At 55.8% G+C, this 26,749-nt stretch overlaps 1 protein-coding gene across 3 annotated transcripts; it reads right to left on the minus strand.

Moving 5' to 3' along the window:
• Positions 1-399: 399 nt before the first annotated feature.
• Positions 400-22,366, minus strand: ASIC1 (acid sensing ion channel subunit 1). Of its 3 annotated transcripts, XM_057702431.1 has the most exons (13): positions 22,005-22,366; positions 21,200-21,392; positions 19,542-19,547; positions 5,457-5,540; positions 5,152-5,308; positions 4,389-4,516; positions 3,942-4,092; positions 3,509-3,565; positions 2,866-3,019; positions 2,378-2,469; positions 2,102-2,181; positions 1,917-2,021; positions 1,613-1,759 (listed from the first exon to the last, which is right to left on the minus strand). In XM_057702431.1, exons 1-13 carry the CDS (start codon positions 22,364-22,366, stop codon positions 1,655-1,657), a joined length of 1,674 nt encoding a protein of 557 aa, XP_057558414.1. In that variant the 3' UTR covers positions 1,613-1,654. The 3 variants fall into 3 exon arrangements, with proteins under 3 accessions (XP_057558415.1, XP_057558414.1, XP_057558413.1); XM_057702430.1 differs by lacking the exons at positions 5,457-5,540; positions 19,542-19,547 and adding an exon at positions 7,745-8,086 and having other exon boundaries at positions 5,152-5,302; positions 21,197-21,392; XM_057702432.1 differs by lacking the exons at positions 5,457-5,540; positions 19,542-19,547 and having other exon boundaries at positions 400-1,759; positions 5,152-5,302; positions 21,197-21,392.
• Between the last annotated feature and the right edge of the window lie 4,383 nt (positions 22,367-26,749).

A 26,749-nucleotide genomic window follows, 5' to 3' on the forward strand; every position in this document is an offset into this window, starting at 1 on the left:
GGGACAGACAGAACAGCAGAGCTTTCAACTTCCCCTCTAGGCCTTGTCTCTTTCCTCCCACTACCAAACGTACCTTACCAGAAAATGTAAGTGGTGGGCTTGGGTATTAGGTGAGCAAAGAGGCCTGGGCATCCAGAAGGAGGCAAAAGCCACTGACTGAAGACCTCAGCCTCTGCCTGTCAGTACCCCACTGCTTCAGCTGCAGAAGTCATCAACCCACAGCTCCCTCTGTCTCTGCAGATCTCCATCCCATGGGTGGGGCTCTTTCTGTGGCAACCCCCTTCCCTGGGGAGACCACAGTCAGCCAGGCAAAGGACATTGGGGTGGATGAAGCTGGGGGGGGGGCGGGGCGGGGATGTTAAGGCTGCAGGGAGGGCAAAGGGTACCCAGATTGCGGGGAGAGGGTGAGGCCAGAAAGAGGCAGAGCTCGTAATTCACAGCTTCCTTTATGTCGCCACCGAGACAGTGCGAAGGTTACAATGCGCGTGTCATCTCCTTGTGCTTCTTAGAGGGATGTGTGTACACAGTACAGACACCAGGGAGAGTCCAACTCTTTATACAGGTGAAGGCATTCAGAGACCAGGGAGGGGGTGGAAACACAGAAGGGCAACTTGTGTTGGGAGGGTGGTTCTTAGAGACGAGGGGATGAAGTAGAGACAGAGTCAGGGGGAAGTATATACAGAGATATAGCAATATAGAGTCTGTATCATATAGAAATAGAAAATGCAGATGAAATTGTTGAGAGAAGCAAATGACATTTCAGAAGAGGACTTGGGAGAGTTCCATAAGAAAATTTATGGATGTGGCCCTCTGCAGGGGCCCCTGGGAGAGGGACCAGTGAGGTTAGGCACCAGTGCCCCTCTCCCTGAGCTGGAAGCCAACCAGTTGGATCTTTTATAGGATGGCAGAGGAGGGCCGCCTCTTGGGATTTCTCTCCAGCAGCTCTGGGGTGGGGTTGAACTTATAGGTATCAGGATGTGGCCTACAGCACCAGGGCCACATCTTGTCCCCAGCGCCATTCCTTCAGGGGATCCCCACCCCCACCTCCCTAGAGACTTCACACTGTGTGAGCTGGTGGTGGGGGAACAGACACGACTAGGGTTCCTGCCTGGAGACTTGGGGTTGGGGCGGGGGTCACTGGGCTGAGAGGGTCTCTTAAGGCTGGGGAAGCCCCCCCTACTAGCCCTCCCCTTCAAGGTACATTCTCTGGTTTGGGGCCACATTCCAGACCCCGAGGATTCCCCTCCACCCCCCACTGGGAGGGGGCTTTGGTGACTGGTGGCAGCAAAATGTAGGTGGACACTCAGATGACAGACAGCCAGACAGACAGAATTCAGGCTGGGAGCTGTGGGAGGCAGCATGGAGCAGAGAGGGGCAGCCTGAGGTCACTTGCCCCATTCTGTCTCTTTAGTTTCTGTTTTAGATTAGTTTTGTTAAAATTAAAGAAAAAAAAAATGGGATAGAGGCAGGGAGAGAACTCTACGGTCAAGATTCTGTCCTCACCGCAGTCAAGAGGAAAGGACCTCCCAGGAGCGGGGGGCTGCCTTGGGAGGCGGGGAGCGAGTCCCCAGGGCAGATATGGGGGGGCAGCTGGGGGCCCCCTTGCTCTCCTGGCCCTCCCCATCTAGGCCTTTGGTACAGTGGCCTGCGGAGCTCAGCAGGTAAAGTCCTCAAAAGTGCCTCGGGCCGGATGGTGAGGTAGGATGTTGGCAGCGTACGTCATCCCGGCAGGATGGCCCCGGAGGCTCTCGCACGGGTTCTGGGGGAACGGCACAGGACAGGGACTGGTTATCGGAAGGGCCACAGGTGCGGCTGGGGCGTGGGGGAGGCAAAGGAGAAAAGGTGGCAAGGCGGATGGTCCTGGGGTGGTCGGGGAAGGGATGGGGCGGGAGGGCGCCCCTCTCTCGCTCCCTCACGTGTCTTTTGACGTCATCCAGGCTGAGGGCCACGCCCTTGTCCGCACTGCTCCGTTTGGCCTCCTTCTGGCACTTCCCTCGTCTGCACAGCTTGTGTTTTATTACCTGGTAGGGAAGTGGGGTGGTTGGCAGGCTGGAACCCCGCCCCTCCCGTGGCCCCGCCCAGGAGCCCCGCCTCCACTTACCTCATAGGCGTAGTCGAAGAGCTCCAGCACAGTAAGGATGCTGGCCCCAATGAACAGCCCCATCTGGCCTCCAATGTCACCTGCAGGGGGGCCCACAGGGAGGTCAGTGGGGGCAGGACAGTGGGAGCGGCAGAGCTCACTGGGACAGGGGTTAGGCCTCTGGGGCTGACAGGGGAGGAGGCCTTGGGGGACAGAGGTGAGCAGCCTGCTTTGGGCAGTAGGGTATCACACCATGCCCATGGCATGGGAAGGGGACAGGTACCATCAGCAGCTCACCCAGGAGCCCTGCAATCTCATAGGCCTTCTTCTGCTCAATGGTCTCATAGTTGAGGACTTCAAAGAAAATGTCCAGCACCAGGATGTTCTCCCTGCAAAGGGGTTGGGAGAGGAGACCTCCGTTCAAGTCATATCTCTGTCCCTTACTAGCTGGGTGACCTTAGCAAGTTATCCTCTCTGAATCTCCGTCTCCATATCTATAAAACAAGATGCTGATGTGGATACCTGCCTTTTAGAGTTGTGAGGCGTAAACGTGTCATTGAAAAGACCCTCCACACACCAGCAATTGTGAGGTGATCCCAGTTACAGCAATGAGGATGAAGAGAGAGGAAGAAAGAGAAAGGGGTGCTTCGCCTACTTGTTCTGGCTTGTTCCCTCCATGCCCATCCCAGATTCTTTGGTTGCCTTCCCCATCTTATCTCAGTTTCCTCCTGTCTGCCAACATCCATCAGAGCCCGCCCATCACCCTTCACAGTCAGAGCCCTTACCCTATGTACTGCTCAGACTTGTTGAACTTCTTGGCCAGGTACTTGGCTGACGCTTTGCTGGGGATCTTGACCATGGACAGCTCCTTGCCATAGCGGGTTAAGTTGCAAGGCATTTCACACACACAGTACTCCTGGTCCTTCTCCACCAGGAAGTCTGTGCCAGCCAGGTGAGAGGTGCCAGTTGAGTGGTGCCCTTCTGCCAGCACCTTCCCAACACATACATCCTGGCCCTGCCCAAAGGAAGCCTGAGCCCCCTTCTTGTTTTTGTTTGTTTGTTTGTTTGTTTGTTTGACTTGTTCTTCACTTCAGCCCTGTGCCCACTTGTGCTGATCGTCACCCAGCCTCCCCATGGATACTTCTTAATCCTATATCTCATCCTCTTATGGTCCTCTGGGGTCAACCAGCTGAGGTGCTGCTGAGAGCAGGTGAAAGCCACCCCTCCCAGATGACCCCCGTTCATTTTTCACAGGGGCCTCTAGAGATGCTATTCCTAGCCTTGCTAAAGTCAGACACAGGGGAGTTCAGGTGAAGGCTGATCCAGGAGTTACTTGAGGCTCCTGGGAGCTTGCTCTGAAACCCTTATGCATATGGCTGGCAGCACCTCCTCCCCTCCCACAGACTTCCCCGGGACAGGGGTGCTCACCCAGAGCAGGATCTGCACACTCCTTGTACTGCTCTGGAGTGCAGTAGGGGGCATCCCCTACAGAAGAGAAAAGACAGTGGTACAGGATGGAGATTAAAGGGGTCTTGTGACGCCGCTGGTACCAAATGCCTAAAAGCTGGAAGCTGGGAGAGGGTGGAAGAGTAGGGATAGTCGGCTCCCAGTCCGTCCTGGAAGTGACCTACCCCACAGTCCATCCCCCCTAGACCCTTCTCATCCATCCCTAGGGGTCCAGGCAGGAATTGAGGTCAGAGAGGCAAGAGCTATATGGGTATGGACTGGGGCTGGAACTGGGGTAGGGAGAAGCCAGCTGGTCTTGCTTGCACGTTGGCTGGAGGTTAACATGCATGGGAGCTGGTGAGGGGCAGTGCAGACTGAGGGGCCCAGGACCGTGTTTGGGACCTTGGGGCCTGACCTGGCATGTGCACCATGCGGCAGTTACAGTTCTCCACCAGGTAGCGTGTCTCACAGTCGATGCGGCAGGCGGTAATGCTGTAGGAGTCGAAGAAATCCAAGTCCATGGTAACAGCTTTGCAGGTGCCCCAGGGCGGGGGCAGATAGATGAGCTGCTGGGAGAGCCGGGGAGCTGGGGGGTGTGGGGACTTCTCCCCGAGTCACCTTGATGGGCTTCTCGGACATGATGCAGAACTCAGGAGTCCTGCCCCCACTCCCTCTGCAGCCTCTGAGGGTCTCAGAGTTTACGGAGCACCCCGTTCATTAGATCATTCATGCTTCTGACCAGTCAGATGGCCACCCAGGCCCTAGCTCACCTGTTTCCTCCGTGAGTGATTGCCCATCACCCCACCTCCATCTCGAGTCCCCACCCCCCCACCCTGGGACTGGCCTCCTGTGGCCCTCTCACCCGCTGCTCCTGGCAGGCCACAAAGGTCTGGAACCCTGGGGCTACGCCAAAGCCCAGCTGGTCGATGAAGGGAGGTTCGTCCTGACTGTGGATCTGCACTTTGATGCCCGCTTCGAAGGACGTCTCATCTGAATGAGAGGGGTGTGTGTTGGGAGGGCTTCTTACTCCCTAAGCTCCTTCAGAGCTGAGGGCATCCTACCTCTCCTGAGATAACCACAACATACACTGAGACTGGGGGAGGGTAGTTAGTCCAAGGGCCCTGGTCCATCCCCAGCCTCCTTTTGGGTTCACCAGCCCCATGCTACCCTGATGACCCCTGCATCCTACACACTTCTTTTCTTACCTGGCTTCAGCTACGCAACGCATCTCGGTGTTTCAAATTATTTCTCACTGTCTCAGATGCTCTCCATTTCTCCCCCTCCTTTTCTCCCTTCTCTCCCATATCTCTCTGTCCCAAGGCCCCTGAGACCAGACAGACAGCAGGCAGCCCAAGAAGAGACGGAGTTATTTATAGAGTGAGTGGCAGCCACGGATGGAAAGGGACAGCTGGTTACCTTGGAGAGTAACTGAGCCAGGAAGGGGGAGCCAGGGAAATGTGAGTGCGGCAGTCAGGTAGAGTGGAGATGGAGATGGCGAGATGCCGGGAGGAAGCCAGGAGAGCCCACGCCGTGCCTCAGGCCCACAGGAGAGCCCAGGGGCCCCCTGACAGAGGCTGAGGCCCAGAGCCACGGGGAGGGGGCCCCCCCTGAGAGAGGCGACATACCGGTCTCCCCCCACACGGGCAGGTACTCGTCCTGCTGAATGTCCAGCATGATCTCCAGCCCATTGCCCGTCCCACCCTTCATGGTCTTCAGCCGCGGACGCCCATCTCGGCCAGAGTTGAACGTGTAGCACTTTCCATACCGTGTGAAGACCTGGCGGGGGCAGAGTGGAGAGCCTGAGAGTCCTGCCAGTACCCTCTGCCCACCAGGGACTGTCTCCAGACCCTCCAGCTGGTGGAGTCTCAGCCCTTCAGGAATGACCCCTCCTGAGCAGCCCACTCTCCATTTGTCCTCTTTCTCACCCATTCTGTCCTTCTTTGCCCTGCTGTGTGCCCTGGAAGGCTGATCCCTGTGGGGTGCACTGCCTGTGCTCCTTTGCCACCTGGATGGGCTTCCAGTTGGGTTTGACCAATGGGATGTATCAGTAGAGGATCAGAGGACAGAAGAAGGGAGAGACCAGGGTTTTTATCTATGAATGTTCTCAAGGTGGCTTAGACCCTTTGTGACTACAGATCCTGCCAGGAGGGCTCCCTGCATAGCACTGTTGTCTCCTTGGGCTCCTTTAGCTTGAGTATGACAATTTCCCACTATTTCTAGGTGCCTTAGGCCCCCTCATTGGTTTCCTTAACTGTGCCCACAGCTCTATAAACAGTCCCTTTGTGAGTCTTTTCAACTAAACCATCCAAGTGTTAACCTTTTTCCTGCTGGGACCCGAACATACACACCTCCATCATCTGGAACCCATCACCGCCACACCCCTGGTCCCTCCTTGGGACCCTCTCCTCAGGCCCAGGACCTTCTGAGACATATCTGCTCTTCTGGATTTCACCCCGGGCATCTGAAATCCTGCTCACCCCAAGACCAAGCTAAGCTTTATAGTTTCCTCTGCCATTAGCCCTTTATGTCCATCAGATTGTTCCATTATCACCAGAACCTGAACATCCAGGACCTGGCATGGTCGTCAGTGCTGGTGCAGAACTATGAAGGCTGCAGCCCTGGGGGCAGTCGCCCCGCTCCATGCCATAGAGCAGCCCATATTCCAGCTCTGAGTACACAGCCACAGAGAGAAAAGTAAACCAATTCTTTATGGCCCTCTCCCCACAGCTGCCCAGAATGCCTCCAGGTTCCCACACATGCGGGGAGTGTGCTTTTACTACTGCGAGACGGTGACAGAGCCCACAAAGCCAGTCATGAGGTGCGTACAGACCCAGCCCAGGGAAAGAGACAGTGTCAGGCTAGATTGGAGCAGGGAGGGGCGGGAGTTATGGCAATAGAATCTTTGCCCCCCCCCCCCCTTCCTCTGGAAAAGAAAACCAGCGCTCTTCCCATTTTATGGTTGAAGTCCCGAGATGAGGTAGAGAGAGAACTCCTAATCCCCCAGACCTACTGCCAGGCTTTGGGGCTTTCAGCCACAGGGTCCAGGCGGGACACACACCCATGCCTACCCCCCACCTGGGGATGTGAGGGACTCCTGCTGGCTCAGGCGGGCCGGGAGCTGCACCCGCACCCGCGTGCTGGCTCAGGGGGCTGTGCTGCTGACCAAGGGACTGTGCTGCCACCTGGTGGTTTTGCGTGAGACGCGCCTGCTCTACTCTTAGATCCTGAGAAAGCCAGGTGGACCCCTTCCTTGCTCCACGTTCCTCTATCTCCAGACCTGTCAGAGGCCCAGTGGCCAGAACCTCCAGGTCCCTCTCTGTCTGTAGTCAGTCCACAATGCACTGATACGATGATGCCCACCTGCCCCTGCACTAGGGAAGAGGTGGGGGACTGGGAGATGGGTGTATGGGGAGGGAAGGCCTAGCACCTGGCACTTGCCGGAGACAGGAGGGCACCTGTCGGGCCAGAAGGAACTGGAAGCTGAACTGGGGAGAGGATGGAATGCCACTTCGTCCCTCAGCAGGGAGAGCCCTAGACTCTCCTCATGAGGGCTTCCCCTGGGAAGAGGGTCCCTGGCCACTTAGAGCTGGAGGGGGAGCGAGGAGGATTTAGAGGAGGCCTGTTATTCTGCCTTGGACACGCACACACACATGCACACACACACACACACAGAGTAGGAGGAGCACAGGCAGACCACGTGAGGATGCCGCTGACGGGGTGTGCTGGGGTGGAGGGGCTATCCCCAGCCTTCTGCCTCCCTTCCGCACCCTTCTCCTGCACCTCCGGAGGCCAGGTGGCCCCTGCCCCAGCTCCAGTCCAGGCGTGAGAGTCAACATTGTTAAGGCCAAGAATCGGCACCCACCAGCAGATCAAAGGTTGACCTCAGCGACAGAGTAAGGTCTGACCCTGCTGGACCACAGAGAGGTCTGGGAAAGGGCTGGACGTGCTGCAGGATATTCAGGGAGACACCAGCGGCACCAGCGCAGCAACTAGTTACCAACGATGTGATTCAAGAGTCTAACAGGGAGGGCAGTACGGGCACCGCCCTGGAAATAGAGCCCAGCCTCAGACCCTGGGGCTCCCAGGCAAGCTCTGGCCGTGTCACAGAGGGTGGGTGGTCCAGGTGAGGTGGGGGAGGGGCAGGACGGTCACCAGCCCCAGCCCCAGGAGGTGACGGTCAGGGTGAGCCATGGCAGACGCTGTTGGGCCCCCACTCACCACGGAGAAGTTGTGGGGGCCACAGGGCCCCCCGCAGTAGGTGCAATAGAGCAGCATATCCTCCAGCCGGTGGCAGGAGCGATTGTAGAAGCGGTGCAGGTTAAAGGGCTCCCCAGAGAAGGCCTCGGGCCCCGGTGGGGCGAGGGGCACCCCGGGGTCATCACTTTCGTCCAGCCCCAGCATGGGGGCCAGGTAGAGCAAGTCGGGATAGCTGAGCTGGGACAGCCGCACAGCATTGGTGTTGCAGAGGGTGACGGCCGGGAAGGCCAGCTCCGTCGTGGCCACTTCGTCTAGCAGAGTCATATGTGGGTAGCTGAGGTAATAGGCAACTCGATCCCCTACCTGGCACAGGAAGGCGCCCAGTGCCAGGATAAAGGCCACTGCCCACAGGGCCTGCCGCGGCCCTGGCCCCCCCTCCACAAAGATGTGGCTGGCGCCGTGGAGGGTGCAGCTGCTGGCGAAGGCCACCAAGTCCATCGGTGAGTCCCCCTCTCTGGCCTCCTTCCTCTCTGCCTCCTTCTCCTTCTCTTCTTCCTCCTCTTCTGATTCTGAGTTGTCCCGCTGTTGCCGCTGGTGGGAACCCCAAACATCTCCCAAGGGCCTTGGGGCCTCCTCTCCAGAGGAGAATGACACAGAGCAGAAGATCTGGATGGGCATCTTCTCCAGGGGCTTCCCGGCACCAGGAGGTTGGCAGGAGAACGGGGAAGGAGACGGTGAGGCTAGGCAGCGTCCGGCAGTCCTCTTGCCAGGTCTCTGCCGTCCTCCCTCGCCAGGGCCTCCGTGGCAGCGTGGCTGAGGTGGGGCGGGGCGTGGAGAGGAGAGGCGAGGAGAGGAGCACCAGCCCGCTCTGCCAGGGAGGGCGGGTTTCTGAGCTGATGAATAATCGATGACAGTGGGAAAGGGAGGCTGATGGAGAGGAGGGGAGCTGGAGCCCCTTCCCTGTCATCAGCTCCAGCAGGACAGACAGAGTGGAAACCCTGGAAAGGCCCAGGGGCTCCTGGTGTCCACCTCTCCAGGTGAGACGGGACCTAGCAGAGTCCTCTGCTCTCCCTGCCACCACTTCGGCCAGAAACGGTCTCTGCCCCTCCCCCAAGACACAGCCTCAGGCTCCCTCTCGCCCTCCAGTCCGCCAGTGCTGAGTTCTCCGCCCTCATTCTCACCGGGTTCAGCCATTCCTCTGAGTTATCTGAGCCCCCACACGCGCTCAGCTCCTCTAATTAACCTCTACTTCTTCTCTCATTCCCCCTGACTTGTAATCTCCCCAATTATTGCATGGACCCCCCCCCATTCTCCCCATACACCCTTACACCCCAGTTCCCCTCTAATTATGCCTCTGATCCTCAGCTCCCTTCTAATCACTGGGCTGACCACAGTTTCCTTTCCGTGACTTCCTGGACCCCTAGTTTCCCTGAACCCCTCATCTCTCCCTTGACCTCCAGTTTCCCTCCAGCCATTCCTGACGCCACTGATCCTCCCCGCACCCCGGCCCTGCCCCACTCTACTTCAGTAAGCACCCCCCCCCCCCCGCCATCACCACCACACTGAGCTGCCTCCCTTGTGTGGCTTGGGGGGCAGCCCAGGCTGCATTAGCAGAAGTCTCTCGCTGACCACAGACTCATTTATGGCCAGTTCCTGGCACTGGGGGGAGGGACCCTGTCTCTTGCAGCTGAAAAGCTTCCTGGCAGATCACCGCTCCCCCTGCCAGCTTGCCCACCCCCAACAGTCCAGGAGAGCCGTTGGAGGAATTCTCTTCCGGTGGGTGGAAGAAACCGTGCTCAGAACCGAGACAGGGTCCTGGGTCAGGGGGAGAGTGTTGGGAACAACCTGGGGTACCCCCAAACCCTCAGCCTCGCAGATACCCCCAGGCCCTCCGTCTCCAAGGCTCCTCTCATCTCCATGGCTCAGTCTCTGCCCCCGGGCCCCTGGCTCCTCTGTGTGCTCTGATTACTCAGGGCCACTGGTTGAGGAACTTGAGCCACCAGCCAAGTCTCCAGGGCCTAGAAGGTGACCTGAGGGGAGCAGAGGAGGGGAGGGAGGGAGGGGAAGCATATTAACCCTACCTCCGCAGGGCCAGAGGAGGAACGGTGCGGGGTGAGACGAGTCTACTTGGGCCTTTCCAGTCCTTAAGCATCCCACAGCCCCAGGCTCCTCCCCCCCACCCCGCCTTTTCCTCCTTGCTCCCTGCTCCCGTGCACCTTCCGTCCTCCATTTGCATGCAGAGACCCTGGAGTATGTTGCAGATGGGAGGCAGGGTGCCAGGTTCTAGCAGAACTGACTGATGTGGGACCTCTGGCCTCAGCTTTGCTTCCAGGGACACAGAGGCCCTCTCCGTCCTTATGCCGTTACCCTCAGACTGGCCTCTGCCTTGTTTACCTAAACAACTGCCTCCCAGCTGATCTCCCTAACTCCCTGCCTCCATGCAGTTTCTCCCCACCTTTAGTCCATGCTATGTAATTCTGACCATTCTTCCTCTTAAAGACCTTCTCTCACTCCCCAGTGCCTCTTCACAAAATTCAACCCCACCCCCCCACCCACAAGGCCTTGGCAATTCACCTTCCAGCCTCACCTCCCCACCCCTCCGCCCCACCCAGTCCAGCGTCCAGCATCCAGCCACCCGTCCTTCGCCCATTCCACAGACCCACTAGGCTCATCCACAGTTCCATGCCTTTCCTGGACTCCATCTGGAGAATTTCTACTCATTTTTCAAGACCCCACTCACATGTTACCTCCTCCAAGGGCATAGTTAGTACCCATTCAGGGAACAAACTGAAGGGTCCAGTTCTGCTCAAGTCCCTTCAAGCACGAGTAGTGATCAGTAGCTCCTTAAGGACAGGGACTGTGAGAAAGAAAAAGCAGGACCCAGGGACCATGTGGAGAAAGGCCAGGAACACCCAGGGCAACCAGAGATAAATCCCTGCAGAGATGAGGAGAGACCTCCCACCTTCAGCTGTTGTCCTCAGGCTTCTCCTGTATGAATTCATGGATTCTTCTCCTGTTTCCTGTCCTGTGTGCATTTTCTTCCTGCCTACAAGACCTCAGCTCTTGAAGGGGTTGTGCGTCCCAGGATGCGTTTCAGAAGTAAGTTCCATATTTGGGTGGGCCAGCCTAGGTTGAGGCTTGGGCTGGGGAAGCTGCAGCCGCCCATGCGTCCCACATCCACTAGAGGGCATCGTTCCCCTCCTGCTGCCTTCCTGGAAGAGGAAGTAGACTGGACTTCCAGAGGGAAGAAACTGAGGCTGGAAAGCTCCCCGTGTGGGGCCTCACCAGAGAGAAGGGTGTGCACACACGCACGAAGCCACTTCGGAGGACAGCAGATCTGGTGTGGCTGGACACTTCTTCCCCCACACGAACACAAAGACCCACACTGCACACCTACACAGCACTGCACACTGACACACAGCCCTGTTGTGGGCAACGAAGATGCACACATACACACCAACAGCTCTTCCTCCCTCCTCCATCCTCTAACATTCTCTCCTCCTCATCTCGTGCCAGTAGACAAATCCACATTTTTTGCAGTAATGGGGAGGTGAGGAAAGGATCAAGTAGCACACACAGACCCCCGACCATACACAGAGAGTCCCAGAAGTGCCCAAGCAGACACACTTGCAGAACACTCAATTCTGCAGCCTCTGTCCAAAGATGTGACCCAGCCCCATGTCACTCTCTACCTGGTACCTCTCTCAAGCCGTGTGTGGCCACCCAGTGCTTTCTGACTTTCTCCACATCTCTTTCCGAACTCCAGTCACCCCCTCACATCTGTGGAATATTTCCTGCTTTTCAATTGATGCCTCAGGGGATTCATTACAACCCAGTAAAATAAGCAGGTTTGAGTAATTTCACTCCATTTGACAAATGAGGAAACTGAGGCACAATGACCCGTCCAAGTCTCATCGAGAGCACGTAGTGGCTTAAGGCTACAAGTCAGTCATCCCTCTCTAAATCCCTTCCTTCTTCTGCATTCTTTCATTTACCCATCAAATATTTCCTGAGTGTCCATGTGCTGGGGACACGTGGAGAACAGATTAAGGACTGGGTCCTTGTGGAGCTTATTATCTAATGGGGGAGACAGTTTTTTAAATCGCAAAAATAAATATTTAATTGCAAACTATGATACGTTCTATGAAAAAAATAATATGGTTCCCTATCTGACCTAGGCTGGGGAATCAAGGAAGGTTTCTGAGAAAGTGATGTTTGAATTGCAATCTAAAGAATAAGGAGGATTAATTAGGTAAAGGTCTGCATGTGTATGTGTTGGGGGTGGGGGCAGTATTCCAGAGAACAGAGTCAGTGCAAAGGCCCCACCGAGAGGAGAGAGCTGAGAGGAGGAGGATGTAACTGGAGAATAGGCAGGACCAGACCCCTCAGGGCTTTGAAGGCTGAATAAGGATTCTGGTCCCATTCCCCATGGAAGGATTTCAGGTGATCAGAGTAAGGTTTTGAAGAGACCACCCTGGAGGAGCCCGAGGGTTTCTAGAAGTCCTGTTAGGAAGACATTGCAGCAGTCTAGGTTTGACATGGGGCAGTGGGGCAGCCTCGAACGGGGGATGGAGTAGAGATGTTTGGGAGGCAACACAGGCAGACCTGACAAGGGAGGTGAGGGAGATGGAGTGTCAGGGATGATTTCTAGTTTGCATAACTGGGTGAATGGCTCACTAGATCAAGAACACAAGTACAGGACTAGTTTGGGAGCTAAGGTGATGAATTTGGCTTTGCACATGCCTCGGGGAGATCCAAGTGGAGAGGTTAAGTGGGAAATTGGCCGCTGGAGCTGATGCTAAGAGGAGAAAGCTGGGCTGAGACACACGGTTGTCAGTTGTCAGTATGTAGATGGTAATTGCAGTCATGAGTGAAGATGAGACTGCTCAAGAATAGAATATAAAGTTTTTTTAGAAAAGATAGAAAGAAACATGGCTTGATTTGGCATTATCCACTCAAGCTAGACAGAATCTTAACTTATGACTTAACCACAGCTCCTAATTATATACCCAAGAGAAATACATGCGTATGTCAACCTGAAGACATGAACAGGGATGTTGGTGGTAGATTTATTTATAATAGCCCAAAACTAGTAACAGCCGAAATATCTAGCAGGAGTAGAATGGATAAATTGTGCTGTATTTGCATAACAAGATACTACACAGTGTTGAAAAAGAACTAACTACTGCTACACAATGAGACTGAATCTCACAGACATACTCATGACCAAAAGAAGACAGACACAAAGTGTACACGCTGTGTGGAGGATGCGTATAGTCTAGGAAGTTCAAGAACTGGTGAAACTGCTCTCTGTGCACAGAAGCCTGAATAGCAGTTAATTCTTGTGGGGGTAGTGTTGCCTAGGAAAGGGCCTGAAGGAACTTTCTGGAATGCTAGAAATGTTTCATGATTTTATACCAATGTAAATACATACTAATATGTAAAATATTACATTGTAAGATACACCAATGTAAAAATATACTAATGAAAAATTCATCAAGCTGTACCATTAGATTATACCCTCACAATTTAAGAGAAGAGGAAAGCTTGGGATGGAGACTTGAATAGTTCCAACATTTAATGGCCAAGTGGAAGAGAATGAACTGGAAAAGAGGCAGGAGTTTCCTCCTAGATAGAGGAGGAAACTCGAGAGTACAGTGGTCAGGAAAGAGAGTAGTGCAAAAAAGAGGTGGTGGTCAACCATTTTGAATGATTTTGAGACATCAAGGATAAAAAATGGTTGTGGGTTTTGGAAATATGGAGGTCACTAGCGGCCTTAGCGAGAACCATCGTGGTGGAGTGCTGGGGGCGGATGAGGAAGGCCGCCTCAGTGGATTAGAAAGTGAGATCGAGATGAGAAAATGGAGACAGTGGAACCAATACATCAATTTTAAGAATTTTGTCTGTGAAAAGCAGCAGAGAGGGACGTCCTAAGGTGGCGCAGTGGTTAAGAATCCACCTGCCAATGCAGGGGACAGGGGTTCGATCCCTGCTCCAGGAAGATCCCACATGCCTCGGAGCAACTAAGCCTGTGGGCAATAACTAGTGAGCCTGAGTGCCGCAACTAATGAAGCCTGCGCACCTAGAGCCCGTGCTCTGCAACAAGAGAAGCCACTGCAATGAGGAGCCCAGGTACCACAGTGAAGAGGAACCCCCGCTCGCTGCAACTACAAAGAGAAAGCCCATGTGCAGCAACAAAGACCCAACACAGCCAATTAATTAATTAATTAAAAAAGAAAAGAAAAGCAGCAGAGAGATACTATGGGAGTTAGAGGGGGCTGTGGAGTTGAGACGTTTGTTTTTTGGATTTTATCTTAACCTAAAGCCTAGAACGTAGTAAGTGCTCAATAAATGTTAGCTGTCATTATAGCTGTACATTTTAAGATGAGAGAATCTTAAGCATGTTTCAATGTCAATTGGAAGATTCCACTGGAGAGGGAGAGACTGACTGTAAAGGAGGGAGAGGCAAAACCTTTAAAGTAAAATTCCCATAAAGGTAGAAGGAGATCAGATGGTACGAATAGGTTGAGATTTCAGCCTAGATAACACGGATGTTCCCCTCGGGGGCAGGTACCCAGAGGAGCAGGGAGATCTTGTCTGAGGCTTCTGTCTTCTCTGTAAAGGGGAGGCGAGGTCATCTGCTGAGGGTGAGAGGGGGCTAGGGTGGTGGTTTGAGAAGCGTGGAGAAATTTACAGTAATTACAGGGGAGAGCAAGTTGACCGGGAAAACACAGTGGGGTTGCCAGGGCAGCACTGGCGTGTTCATCGTGAACGCAATGTGATTCCAAGGCGGCCTGTCGTGTGACTTCCTCTGGTAGAGCATGACTGAGGAAGCCAGTGGTGGGTCCATCTGAGGCTGGGACTTGGCCAAATGGTGCAATGAAGAGGCAGAGGAGTCACAAGATGGTGTACTCAACCCGAGGCTGGGGTTCTTCTCTTTTGCATCCTTTTTTTTTCCCTTCCTGCCTCATCACACAGCCTCTTTACAGAGCAGGGGCAGCTGGGTCACACACAAAGAACCTGGGCTTAAAAGGTATGAAGTCAAGCTCCCATTCTGTCATTTACTGGCTGTGTGGCCTCAAGCAAGTCATGTAACACCTCTGAGCCTCAGTTTCCTCATCTTTCAAATGAAGATATTAACATCTTCCTGCCTCCCAGAATTATGAGGATCACAGGAGCTAAAGTAAAGGGAGTTAGTAAATTGCAAAGCGTGACTGAAAGAGATTAATTTTGCTGGTTGTGAGCTGCATGAGGCCAGAGGTTCATAGGCACACAGCTTTTTCCCACAGCCACGTGAAGCGAGCTGTGTGTGCCCCCTGCCACCCGGGCACGTCCACCCTTGTTCACGTTACACTCTAGTCCATGTCCACATTCTCCCACTCTTAGACACGCACAGGGAGGTGCACATGTGTGCCTGCACACCTGGGGCACACGTGCAGTGTGTGGTGAGGAAGCCTGAGTTGGCTGCTGTCCACGGCCAGGGCCACTGCAGCAGTCGCTCCCCGAGGGACGTTCCCAGCCAGGCACGAAAAGCCACACACCAATTCGAGACACGCGATACTCAGCTACACAGCCCAACCTCCAGGCTTCCAGGACTGTCAGCCACATCGAGGGGCTACAAATGAGAGGAGTGGGAAAGGGTTTTCTTTCCAAGAATTCATAGGAGCTCAGAAAAATCACAGCTGGCCCTCCCTCTCCCTCAGGAGTGCCCTTGGAGAGCCTGGAGTGAGTCTCGGTCCTTGGCGCTTCTTAAGGGAACTTCCCCTCAAGGTGAAACTACACAGCAGTTTCATGTTCATTTTAAAATTGTTCACGAGGAAGATGTCTGATGTATGTGTCCAGGAAACTGGGTACCGCACACCCATTCTACACATGGGCCAGTGAGGGCTTAGCCAGAGCGTCCCAGAGGCAAAAGGAGAGGCTGCCCCTTGGCAAAGAATAATTTAAAAATCCATATACACCCCCCCTTTGCTCATAGGAAATTGAGCCTAGAAGCTGAGAAATGGAGCCAGATGAACCTATGCCCAAAACAAAACCCAGGAGTCCCAGACACATCCTCCACCCAAACCAGGCACCCTTCTCCTTCGAGCTGTCTCCTTCCCTGCTTTGCTTCACAGAATCCCCATGCCAGAGCTCTCACTGAAAGGTTCTCAGCTGGAGGGTACAGGCATGCAGCGTACAGACATACACTGCAGACACACAGTGAAGGAAGGCTTGTGCCTCGGGAGCCTGACCAAAGACAGGGACCCTTGGAGGAGAGAGCTAGGCGGGTCACCAGCTGGGGGAGGCTGGGGTAGGGGAGACCACACACTCCGTAGAACTGGACTTTTTTCTTGCTTTTTTTCTCTTTCTTTGGCTGTGCCTCATGGCTTGTGAGATCTCAGTTCCACAATCAGGGATTGAATCTGGGTCCTTGGCAGTGGGAGTACAGAAGTCCTAACCACTGGATCGTCAGGGAATTCCCAAACTGGAGTTTCTGGATAGCTGAGCTGGGCTGGGGAGATTGGAAGGACCCCGCCTAGATGTCGAGGGTCCTCTCATCCTTGGCACATGATTCTTGGCTCTGAAGCCCTTGGGCTTCCCTTGGTACCACCCCTGCGCTCTGAGCCTCCCTGGGGCACTGCGCGTGGCGCTGAGCTCCCTGAGGGCAGGGGCAGGGCCCTCCTGTTCACCACTGCCCCCTGGTGCCCAGCACGAGGCTTAGCACGTCCAAGGGCCTCTGTCAATCACAGGAAGGGATCAGGTGGAGCTTGACACTCCCAACCCCAGGCCCTCGAGCCTCATAGTCAGTCTCCCTCACCATCCCCCAGGAACTGCAACTGCCTTCCACAAGGTTGAAGCATGCTCTCGGGCCACCTCCACCCACCGCAGACACGTTCAGAGCTCTCGGCAGGCTTCCCCTCTGCTCCCTGAACGCACACCAGGTGCAGCGGCGGCGGCCCTACCATGCAGTTCTCCACAGGCTGGCACAGGAGAGAGCCCAAGGTTTGGAAGCACGGCTCCCCTCCACCCCTCCACTCCAGCTCTGCCCCCAGAGGCACTTACTTACAGCAACTCCCTATTACTTTAGCCAACAGCCGGAGATCAATTAACTTAGAGTAGGCTCTTACCTGACGGCAGACTGGGAGAGGGGCGGAGTCAGAAATGGCAAGGGACGGGGGAAGAGGAGAGGGAGGAAGTGAGAGGGGAAACTGAGTCACCCAAGGGGGGGGTGTGTGTGTGTGTGAGAGAGAGAGGGAGAGAGAGCCCAAAGCAGGGTCCACTGGATTCTTGCAACTGGCTGTATCTAGTCTAGTCTCCTCCCTCCAACCTCAGGAACTTCTGAGGGAGGGAGGGAGAGATGGGAAGGGTTAGGCTGGAGGAGGTATCCGAGAGCCCCTAGGGTAGGGTGCCCCTCCTCCAAAGCTAACCTCTCCAATCCAGCCTCTCCCATCCCTCTGCAGTCTCTGCACGTTCCCCCACCCCGTGCACCCCCATCCCCTCCCAACAAGGACTGCCCGGCTTCTGGGTGGGAGAGCCCAACGACCCTCCTTTGTCTCCATGTGTGTAACCGTGTGGGCAGCCCTCCCCTTCAGCAGCCCCTCCACTCCCTGCCTAGCTGGAGGGAAGAGACCCAGGTTGTGAGGTCAGGCCCTCCCCAAGGACTGAGCTTCTGTGTGGTGGGGTGGGAGGTGTCCGTGAAGGGGCAGCGCCGGCCCTGGGGATAAGGAAGCTCCCCTTGCTCGTCCTGGCTCTCCCCGGCACCTGCCATCCCTGGCTCTGCTTGCTCTAAGATGACCTCTCCTTCTACCCTGTGGGTCCGAGGATCACCCCCCTCTTATATCAGCATCTCACCTCCCCCAGGTGCTCCAGAAGATTCCTGTCCACCTCTAGAACCTTGGGGGATTTCTCTGTCCACCTCTCCTCTGGGAGACTGTCTCCACTCCAGGGTGCCCTCCGGGATTCCCGTCCCCCTATGCCTTATCCCCCATGTCCACGCCCTCCCGAGAGAATACTGCCCCCACCCACTCCCGGGATTTCCATCCTGTGCCCTCCCCTTCCATCTCTTCCAGGGTTCAGAAGTGAATTCCCACTTCTCTCCCCTAGGCAAAGTCTCTGGCTCTCAGCTGGAGGAGGGGGGTAGCATAGGGCAGACTAGGCCACCATCTGCCAGCCCCCTCCTCTTGGTGCTGTTCAGCATTCCAGCCACATTAGAGCTCCCACTGCCAGGGACACATAAGGTGCAGCTGGAGGCTGGCACCAGCTGCAACTGTGCTCACTCCCCCCGGCCCCCACTCAGACACCAGCAGACAGCTGCGCCCCTGGCCCCCTCCATGGAACCCCTGCCCTGCCTTGGCCTGGCTGGCCTCAAAGTAGGGTGGGAGAGTGGCGTCTCAGACCCTGTTGCCCTGGCAACCAAGCACCCCGTGGAGAAGGAAAGGAGGAGGCCAGGGAAGAGAGGGCCTGTGGGTGGGTCTTTGGTAGCTCTTCTGGTAACTCAGGAAAGAGCTACGGAGGTCTACCCAGCCGGGCTGCTGTGGGGATATGCTCCCCATGGCCCTCTGCCTCTTCGATCCCAAAAGGTTTCCAAACCAGTTTCTCCCAGCTTTAGCCAAGGATCACCCCACTCTCCCAAGCTGGCTCAGCCACAGCTGGGGGATGGACCTGGCCAAACCACCTCTTTGACCACCAGTTCATCCCCTGAAGTGGAGCTGGATTCAGAAGCACTTCTAGGGGGAATGCTTGTCACTGCAGACCCCCAACAGGGCAGCTGGGGTGTCTAAGGCACCAGAGGATGCCCTTCCTCTGCCCCCTGCACTGCCCTCCAGGAGCAAGTTTCCTATTGTTGGATGAGGGTTGCCCTTGAAACCCACAAAGGAGTTCACATGTACCCATGCACACGCTATTTTGAGCTGGGCTTGGACCCCCAGTTAAGAATCTCTGCTTCCAGGCAACAGAAGATGCCATGATGGTCTCCCCTAAGCTCTGATCTGATAGACAGATGTTTTCTGCTAGTGCCTCGTCTGTCCAGGGGCTAGACCCATACCTCTTGGCCTAGCAGAGACCAGCAAGGATGGAGAGGCAGATGTTAACTCTGGGACCAAGGGGAGGAGGGAGAAGGTGGGCATCAGGCGAGGAGTGTCCGTGCCCCTTAGGACCAGGGAGCTGGAGGAGAGTGCCAGCGCCCTTCTCCACCAGGGAGATGTCAGGCATGGACTCACGACCAGAGTCCTCTCTGTGTAGGGACATCTCTAAGGGCAGAGTGGAAAGGGGCTGGTGGTGAGGTCAGTCTGAGAGGGTAGAAGGAAGGTCTGAGAGGTTTGGGTCAAGCTACTGTCAGGGTCAGGTCTTTGATGTGGGCTCAGAAACAGCAAAAACCTGGTTTTCCCTGGCAACTCAGAACTAAAACGTGCCAGTGTCAGGCCTGTGGAATCCTAGCCACGTGCCTCTCCCCCAGCGAGAGGAAGAACTCACGTTGCTCCAGAACTTTGTGCATCAATCATATCTCCATCTGATTGCTTAGGGTTGTCCCCTGTGACAACATGGACCAATCACATTTCAGTATCTCCATTTCCATGGACCAAACATGTCTTAGCATCACCACTTGGAACCTTTCTGGACATGAGGGACAAATGGAGCCTCAACTGTGTACTTTCTATGAACTAACGGTAACCCCACTTTGTGCTCTAGCACCTTTCCAGGTCAGACCATGCAATTCCCTTCCCCATCCAAACACTACAAACCACTCAGTCTGATGGGTTTTCTCTTTCTCAGTGGCCCCTTCTGCCTGTGTGTGGGGTATGCTGGAGAGGAAGAGGGCTCTGACTTTCACTTCCACCTTCACCTACGGTTCTGCTACCTTTAGGACTACAGTTGGTGAGCCTGGGAGCCCTTTGGTCTTGGGCTCTGGGGAATCCAGGTCTCTCCTGTTTTGAGGAAGGAGAAGTGGGAAGGAAATAGTTCTTGCAGCATGCTAAGCTCCCTATGAGCTTGGCTCAGCAAAGACTGTGGTCATGGAACCTTTGTCCAGCAGAATTGACAAAGGCCCATGAAACTGGTCTCAGAGCAAGGCTTAAAGAGATTGGGAAGTCTTGTATAACTTCAGCAGGAAAAAATAAGCATAACCATGGTCCCAATCTTTCTACACAAATACAGTGCATGCTCCCATAATGCTCACAAGTGTGGGAAAAAATGGGCAGGGAAAAAAGGGGAGGATCTGAGAGTGGAGAATTGGGGGCAGGCATGGAGAGAAAGAGAGTCCTAAGGGAGACTAGATTTTCAAGGGCAATGGCCACACTTGGAAGTGGACATGATGACTCCAGGGTCAGCAATATTAACGCAAAGAGCACATCGCATTGGGACTTAATGAGACATGAGTTCTAATCCTGAGTCTGTCATTAACCAGCTTTGTGAGCTCAGGCAACTCATTCTACCTCTCTGTCTCAACTATGCACTTGTTAGAGATAATATGGTGATCCATCCAGGGGATGGAAGGAGAACCTGGAAAGCATGCCAAAGAGTTCCAAGCATCAGCCTCACATTTGGTGTTCTTTTTCACACGCGGCTCCAGGTCCTCTGGTCACTTTCCACACTCCGCCTGATTCTAACGCCCCAGGAACCTGTATGACTTGCCCACGATCGCTTGGCACATGAGATGCCAGTCAGTTCCCCTAACCCTCCCTGGGGTGCTGGCTATGACACAGCCCCGTCTCTGTGTGGGTATGAGTATCTGTGGGGCATCTCCATTTTAAGAAGCAAAGGGATTCTCCAGTTCAGCCGTGACTGTGTACCCTAAATCATCTGTCCTTCCTGAGACCCTGACTCTGTAGGCAGGCAAAGGGGGAATCCAGTCAGACAGTGTGTGTGTGTGTGTGTGTGTGTGTGTGTATGTGTGTGTGTGTGTGTGATGGCTGGGGGCGGGGGTGGCACAGAGAATTACCTGTCCAGCTTTTTAAGAGAAAGCCTCCCTTACTTCCCATGTTTCATGGTGCTGCTCAGACTTGAATTCAAACCACCTGAGGATTTTGTTAAACTGCAGATTTGGATTCAGTAGGTCTGGGAAATGGGGTGGCTAAGTCCTATATTTCTTTCAAGCTCCCAGGTGATGTTCCTTGGACCTCATTTTAAGTAACAAGGCTGAAGCTTACCCACCCCCACCCCCAGCTCTGACACCTGTGGCCCGGAATGTAAGCTTGATGGGGTCTGGGCCCTGCCAGGCTCTGTGTGTGTGTGTGTGTGTGTGTGTGTGTGTACATGCACACACACATCTATACACTTGTAGGCTCTCTTTCCTGCCATCACAGACACTAGGCTGAGGCCGAGGCCCTCACAAAGAGCAAATGTGCCCCTGAGCTGAACAAAACTCCCCCCTGCCAGAAGCGAACCCTAGGGACACACAACGTCCCCCCAGAGGCCTGCCCGTTCGTTCCTAGTCTTCTCCTCCTCTGGGGACCGGCCGACTCACACCCCACACCAGTCAGGGGACTCACTCACCACCTTGAAGTCCTCGGCACTGCAGACCTCCCCCCGGAAGTGGCAGGAGAGCAGCATGTCTCGAATGTCGTGCCCCGCGCGGTCATAGAACTCACGCATGTTGAAGGGCTTGGGCTTGAAGCTTCGGAAGTTGGCCTTGTCTTGCAGTATCTCCAGCTGCTTTTCATCTGCCATCTGTGTGTCTGGTATCTCATACCTGGAGCCCGGGTGGCGGGGGTGGGGTGGGGGGGAAGGGCCATAAGCAGTGCACGAGTCGGCACGACCCTCGGTTCCTGCCTTCATTTGGCCTCCAGGGTCCCATGCTCAGCCTCAGAGGGGAGGGCAGCATCCAGCCCTGGGCAGAGGCACCGAAGCAGGGGATCTGCCCCGTGGGGTCTGAGAAGACAGAGGATCTGCAGTGCCTGCCCAGGGGCTGGACATCTGAGCGCATGGGTAAGGGTGGGCGGGCAGAGAGATCCAGGCGGGAACTATGGCTTTTATACCAGTTTCTACCCTTTAAGGACGCTATGCCGCCATCCCCCAAGTGAGGAGAAAGTCGAGACATAGTGGCAAGAGGGTGGGCAAAAGGCACTCCAGAGAGTGTGACCCTGCCTCACAGCTCAAGCCGGATAGGGGCAGAACTGTTCTGAACCACACTGGGATCAGAGACTGGGTGTCCTTATTCGAGTGCTTGGCAGGACCCCAATTTCTTTGCTGTGAGTGGCAGGTTCGGGGGGCTGGAGGGCAGGGTTGTATGGGCTGTATGGGGGTTAGAGAGGAAGCACCCTGACAGGGTGTCTGGGAGCCGGGATGGGTGGGAACGGCCCACCTGTTGTTGAGCAGGGCCAGCAGCTCCCCAGCGTGGTACAGGTCATTCTTGGAGACTTGGCTAAATCGGAACTCGTTGAGGTTGCACAGCGTGACGGCAGGGAAGGTGAGCTGGGAGGCAGCCACCTCGTCGAGCTTGGTGACGTGGTGGTAGTGGAAGTAGTACTGCACACGCTCGGTGCACACACACAGCAGCACAGCCAGTGAGCCCAGGAAGCAGAGGGCCCAGAGCGCCCGCTTCAGAGACAGCCGCTCATAGGAGAAGATGTGGGCCAGGCCGTGCAGTGTGGAGCTGCTGGCGAAGGCCTGGATGCTCACCGGCTGGACACCACCCACCTCCTCCTCCTCAGCCTTCAATTCCATCCTGGCCGAGGGGATCCTGGGGAAAGGGGGTGGGGGAGTCTGTCATTGTCCTGGGATAAGAGCACACACGGCGTCCCTCCAAATGTGTCCATCCAGAATCCCCATCTCCAGAGGTCACTGCATCTGGGGCAGAAGACTTCTCTGGTGTGCAAGCTCAGAGGTGGCTGGCTGGGGACACAGTCCCAGAAGAAGATTCCTCCAAATGCAGGGGCTTGGGGGTCAACTTAGGCCAAAAGAATGCTTTCCCACGGAAGCCTCCCAGGCCAGGGGAGACCCCAGATGTAGTCATCCGAGGATGAGAGGGAAGTCCCAGTGTCCCCACAGGCAGGCACAGGAGTTCCCTCCAGATGCGGGGTCACTCTGGGACAGGAATGTCCACCCCATCCTGGAGACGAAAACTGCCCCAAACGTGCTGAACCCGAGGTCAGGAGTTCCTGGTCAAGGGTGTCCCCAGGACTGGGCTTTCGCTAGACCAGGGCCAGAAACCCCCCAGGGAGGTGGGGAGGGGCCCAGCCTGAGTCCTCACCTGCCGGTGTCTCCAGTTCTCAGAACGGCTCAGGCTGTATGTGTGCATATTTGGGGTGGGGGGCGGGGGGTAGAGGGCACCCCGAGGTGGCTGCATAGAGATGGGGGCGCGGTTCCCTATGTCAGCGAGCTGTCCCCGCCCCGGACGCAACCTACCCCCCCCCCCCCCCCCCAGTCTAGCTTCTCCACGCAGCCAGATCCCCTGCTCGGCCCCCGCCCCCCTCCCAGCCACTGAGCCGCCCCAGGAGCTGGGGAAAGCAAGAAGGGAGGAAAGTCCCGGCTTCGGGGCGCTGGGGAGTCCCGCAGCCAAAGGCGGGGGGATCGGAGACCCACCTGAGGGGGCTTCGGAAAGCCGGCAGCCGGCGGCGGGTCCTGGGGCGCGGGGCCGGACGCGGGCTCAGCGCCGAGCCGCCGAGGGGCTCATGGCCCGGAGCGGGAGCCGGCGGCCGCCGCGGCACGCCGCGCAGAGAGCCCTGCAGGGAGCGGCCCTCCCGGCCCGGCTCGGCTCGGCTCCGTCCGCCCGCCGCGCGCGCTCCCTCGCTCGCCTCGGCTTGGTCTGCCCCGGCTCGGCGCGGGGCGCGGGGCGCGGGGCGCGGGGCGCGGTGCTCTCAGCCCCGGGATCTGCAGGGATCCATCGTCCGGCCGGGAGGCGGCGGGGGAGGGGAGAGGGTGCGCGTGCTCGCCTACGAGTGTCTGCGAGGGTGTCTCTGGGTCGGTGTGCGCGCGGGGCCCCCGGACCCGGGAGCGGGATCGAGGGCTCCCCGCGCTCCCTCGCCGCCTCCTCCCGGCCGCTCGCGGCGGCTCTGCCTCCCTCCGGTCCCGGAGCCTTCTCCCTGCTTGCGAGGCCCTGTGGTTTGTGTGTGACTGTGTGGCGTGCGCGCGCGCGCGCGCGCGCGGGAGGGAAGGTGTCTGCCCCCAGCGTCCCCCTCCCCGCGCTGTCTCCTTCGGATCGATGCTCCTGCCTCTTGCTGCTGCTTCCTCTGGTGGCACACACGCGCGTGTGTGTGCACGCGCGCGCGCGAAGACACACACACACACACACACACACGAGCGAGCTCCTAGTCACACTTGACTGATTCAAGTACTTGCCCGTGTGGAGACACAGACACATACACAGACCAGAGTCTCACCAAGCCACACGTAGCCACATGCACCCCCCGCAGACACCCACACACCCCAGAGGCCTGGCCCACAGGGCAGGAACTCAAGAGCTTACAAGTGTTCATCTGTTCTTATCCCTGCTCCCCACCTACGTGTGACATGTACACACAGTGTACCTATATAAACAAACACAGCCTTGGCCACCCAAACCCCATCCTTGTAGCCTTGGCCTTGCCTGGGGTGGGGGGGGGGGCGGCTCAGGTTTGCAGCTCCTTACTGCCAAATCTCTAAAGAAGGAGCAGAGAGAAGGAAGGAGAAATAGCCAGAGGTCAAGGGAATTTGGACAGAAGTCAAGAAACAGGGAAAGGGAAAGGAATGGAGGGAGGGGGAGGGTGTAGGGTTGGGGGAAGGTGGACAGAATGCAGCAGGGATGTACAGGGGAGCTGTACTCAGGGATGGAGCTGAATTCTGAGGCACTGTGACCAGGCCTGGGGGTGGTGGTGGGGGGGGCTTCTCCTCTAGCTCTCACCTCTCTCCTTCTCCTCCTCCCTTCTCCTCTCTAAGAGGCCTTGGGGGGCCCTCCCTATCCAATTAGCAGAGAAGGAGCAATCAGAGGGAAGTTGTTAATTTGCTGATGCTCATTAGGGGCTCTTAGCACGAAGACTGTTGAGGTCTGATGGTGTCAGATGATGAGGAGGGGGGTGGGGGTGGGGGCCAGAATTCTATCTCCAGCCACTCCTTCACTCCACTCGCAGGCTGGTTCAGCTCTGGGAGAGGAAGGTGAGAGGTGTGTTCCCAGGGATTTAAGAATGAGAACCTGTAATGAGAAGGGGCTGGCACAGTGGAAAAAAGTTGGATGAGAAGTTGTGAGGGATTGGGAGCAGGGGGCACATGGGAAGCCAGGGAAGGGAGCTGGAGATCCCTAAAGGGCTTAGGGCTGCAGAGGAAGGAGAGTGGGATCCATTAACCAGGTGCCCGGACAAGGCACTACGAAAAGGAAGGGAGGATCTTAGGTTCGCCTCTTGAACTGGGGAGCTGTCCAGCAGCACCAGAAGGTGCCGGAGCGCTGCCATGTCCTTGGGCAGCCACTGGGTGGCAGCACCCTCTCAGATACTCAGAATCAACCAAAGAGGGCATTTGGGAGTGGGATTTCAGCCTGGGAGGGCCCCAAGCAGGGACCTGAGGAGGCATTGGGCAGAGTGTGATTCCTGAATTCCAAGTGTCCTCAGGAAGAGGGGTGGACCATTTTGGAGCATCTCTAATTCCCCTAACTCCGCACCCTCGCAGGCTGAGTGACACATGGAGCTTCTTCAAATGGCTGCAAATCGCTTCCGTCACCTGGGATGTTACTGAGGGAGCAGCGGGGGTGGAAGGAAGGTGATGAGGTGGGGTAGAGGCAGGCAAGGGCGGATGGAGGCCAAGGAGCAGCCTCAGGAGGAGTCTCGGGGAAGAAAAGAGGATGAATCAGGCAATCTCAGACTCCAGACCTGGCCCTGCCATTCGTTACTTTAGCATGGGCAGGTCCCTTGATCTCTCTGAGCTCAGTTTCCTCATCTGTAAGATGGGGATGATATTTATATCACAGGAGTGTCTAAGAATTACATGAGCTAATGCACAGGAACTGCTTTGCACATTATCTTGTACTTATAAGTTATTATTATTATTAGCATTAGTGTCTGAATCCAGTGTAAAACCACGTGTGCCACCAAATCAGGGCAGAATCTGAGAGGGTTCTCAGGCCGGGTTGTGCATGTGAATCACCTGGGGAGTTCTTCAAATGCTGCTGCTGTGGTCCCGCTTTAGACCAACTAAATCAGAATCTCTGGGTGTGGGGCCATGATCTCCCAACTTTTCAAGACCTGTAATATATAGCAGTCAGTCTTGAGAAACCTTGATCTTCAGAATCCATGGGTCTGAATGTTATGATTCATATCTTCAGTTATGATTCCTTGTATGTCAGGCCCCAGCTTTATGTACAACCTGAGTCCCTAATGCTATTGTTTTCCTCTTCATTTGAGGGGAGGTACATCCTCCCACCCCTGCCGTGTACATTTCAGCAAAGCTCCACTGAGGCCTTTCCTGTGCCCAGCCCCAGGACGGGCCCTGGAGACATGGGCCAAATTCTCTCAGTGTCAAAGGAGAGATGAACATGCTGACAACTGACTCTAGTCTAGCAAAAACGGAGAGTGAAATTGAGGGGTGGGGCCAACCTCGTGTGGCAGAGGGGCAAGTCATACTGACAGGGTTTGTGGCACAGGGATTAGGAAAAGGGGAAGCTGGCTTTGGTAAGATGACACTTGAGGGATCCAAGGACTGTGATTAATGTCACACTGCTCCTTTCTGCTTCTCTGGGCTCACCTACCTCTTAAATAGGCCTTGACATATCCCAGCTCCTTCAGCCTCCTCCCAGCTTCTTGTCCACACTTCCCCCCTTTCTGGCCCCTGAAGCCCCTAGACCTCAGTACCCTTTCTCTCCTGGGGCTGAGAGGGAAATAAGCCTGGAGACACTCCTCCCTCCACTGCATGAGGCATCTGGCCAGGACCCCCCCATAGCTTTGGCATCATGCTGACCCAGGTTAAAATCTCACCTCTGTCACACCAGTGCTGTGTGATCCTGGGCAAGTTCCTTAACCTGTCTGAGCCTCCCTTTCTCCACAAACCATAAAATCTGGCTAATGTCCACAGTGATGAAAAAAAAAAAAATGTCGGCCTGGTAAACAGTAGGTGTTCCATCAATAGTGGCAAGTATTACTTTCA

Source organism: Hippopotamus amphibius, chromosome 12 (assembly GCF_030028045.1).
Source record: "Hippopotamus amphibius kiboko isolate mHipAmp2 chromosome 12, mHipAmp2.hap2, whole genome shotgun sequence".
NCBI classification, from domain to species: Eukaryota; Metazoa; Chordata; class Mammalia; order Artiodactyla; family Hippopotamidae; genus Hippopotamus; species Hippopotamus amphibius.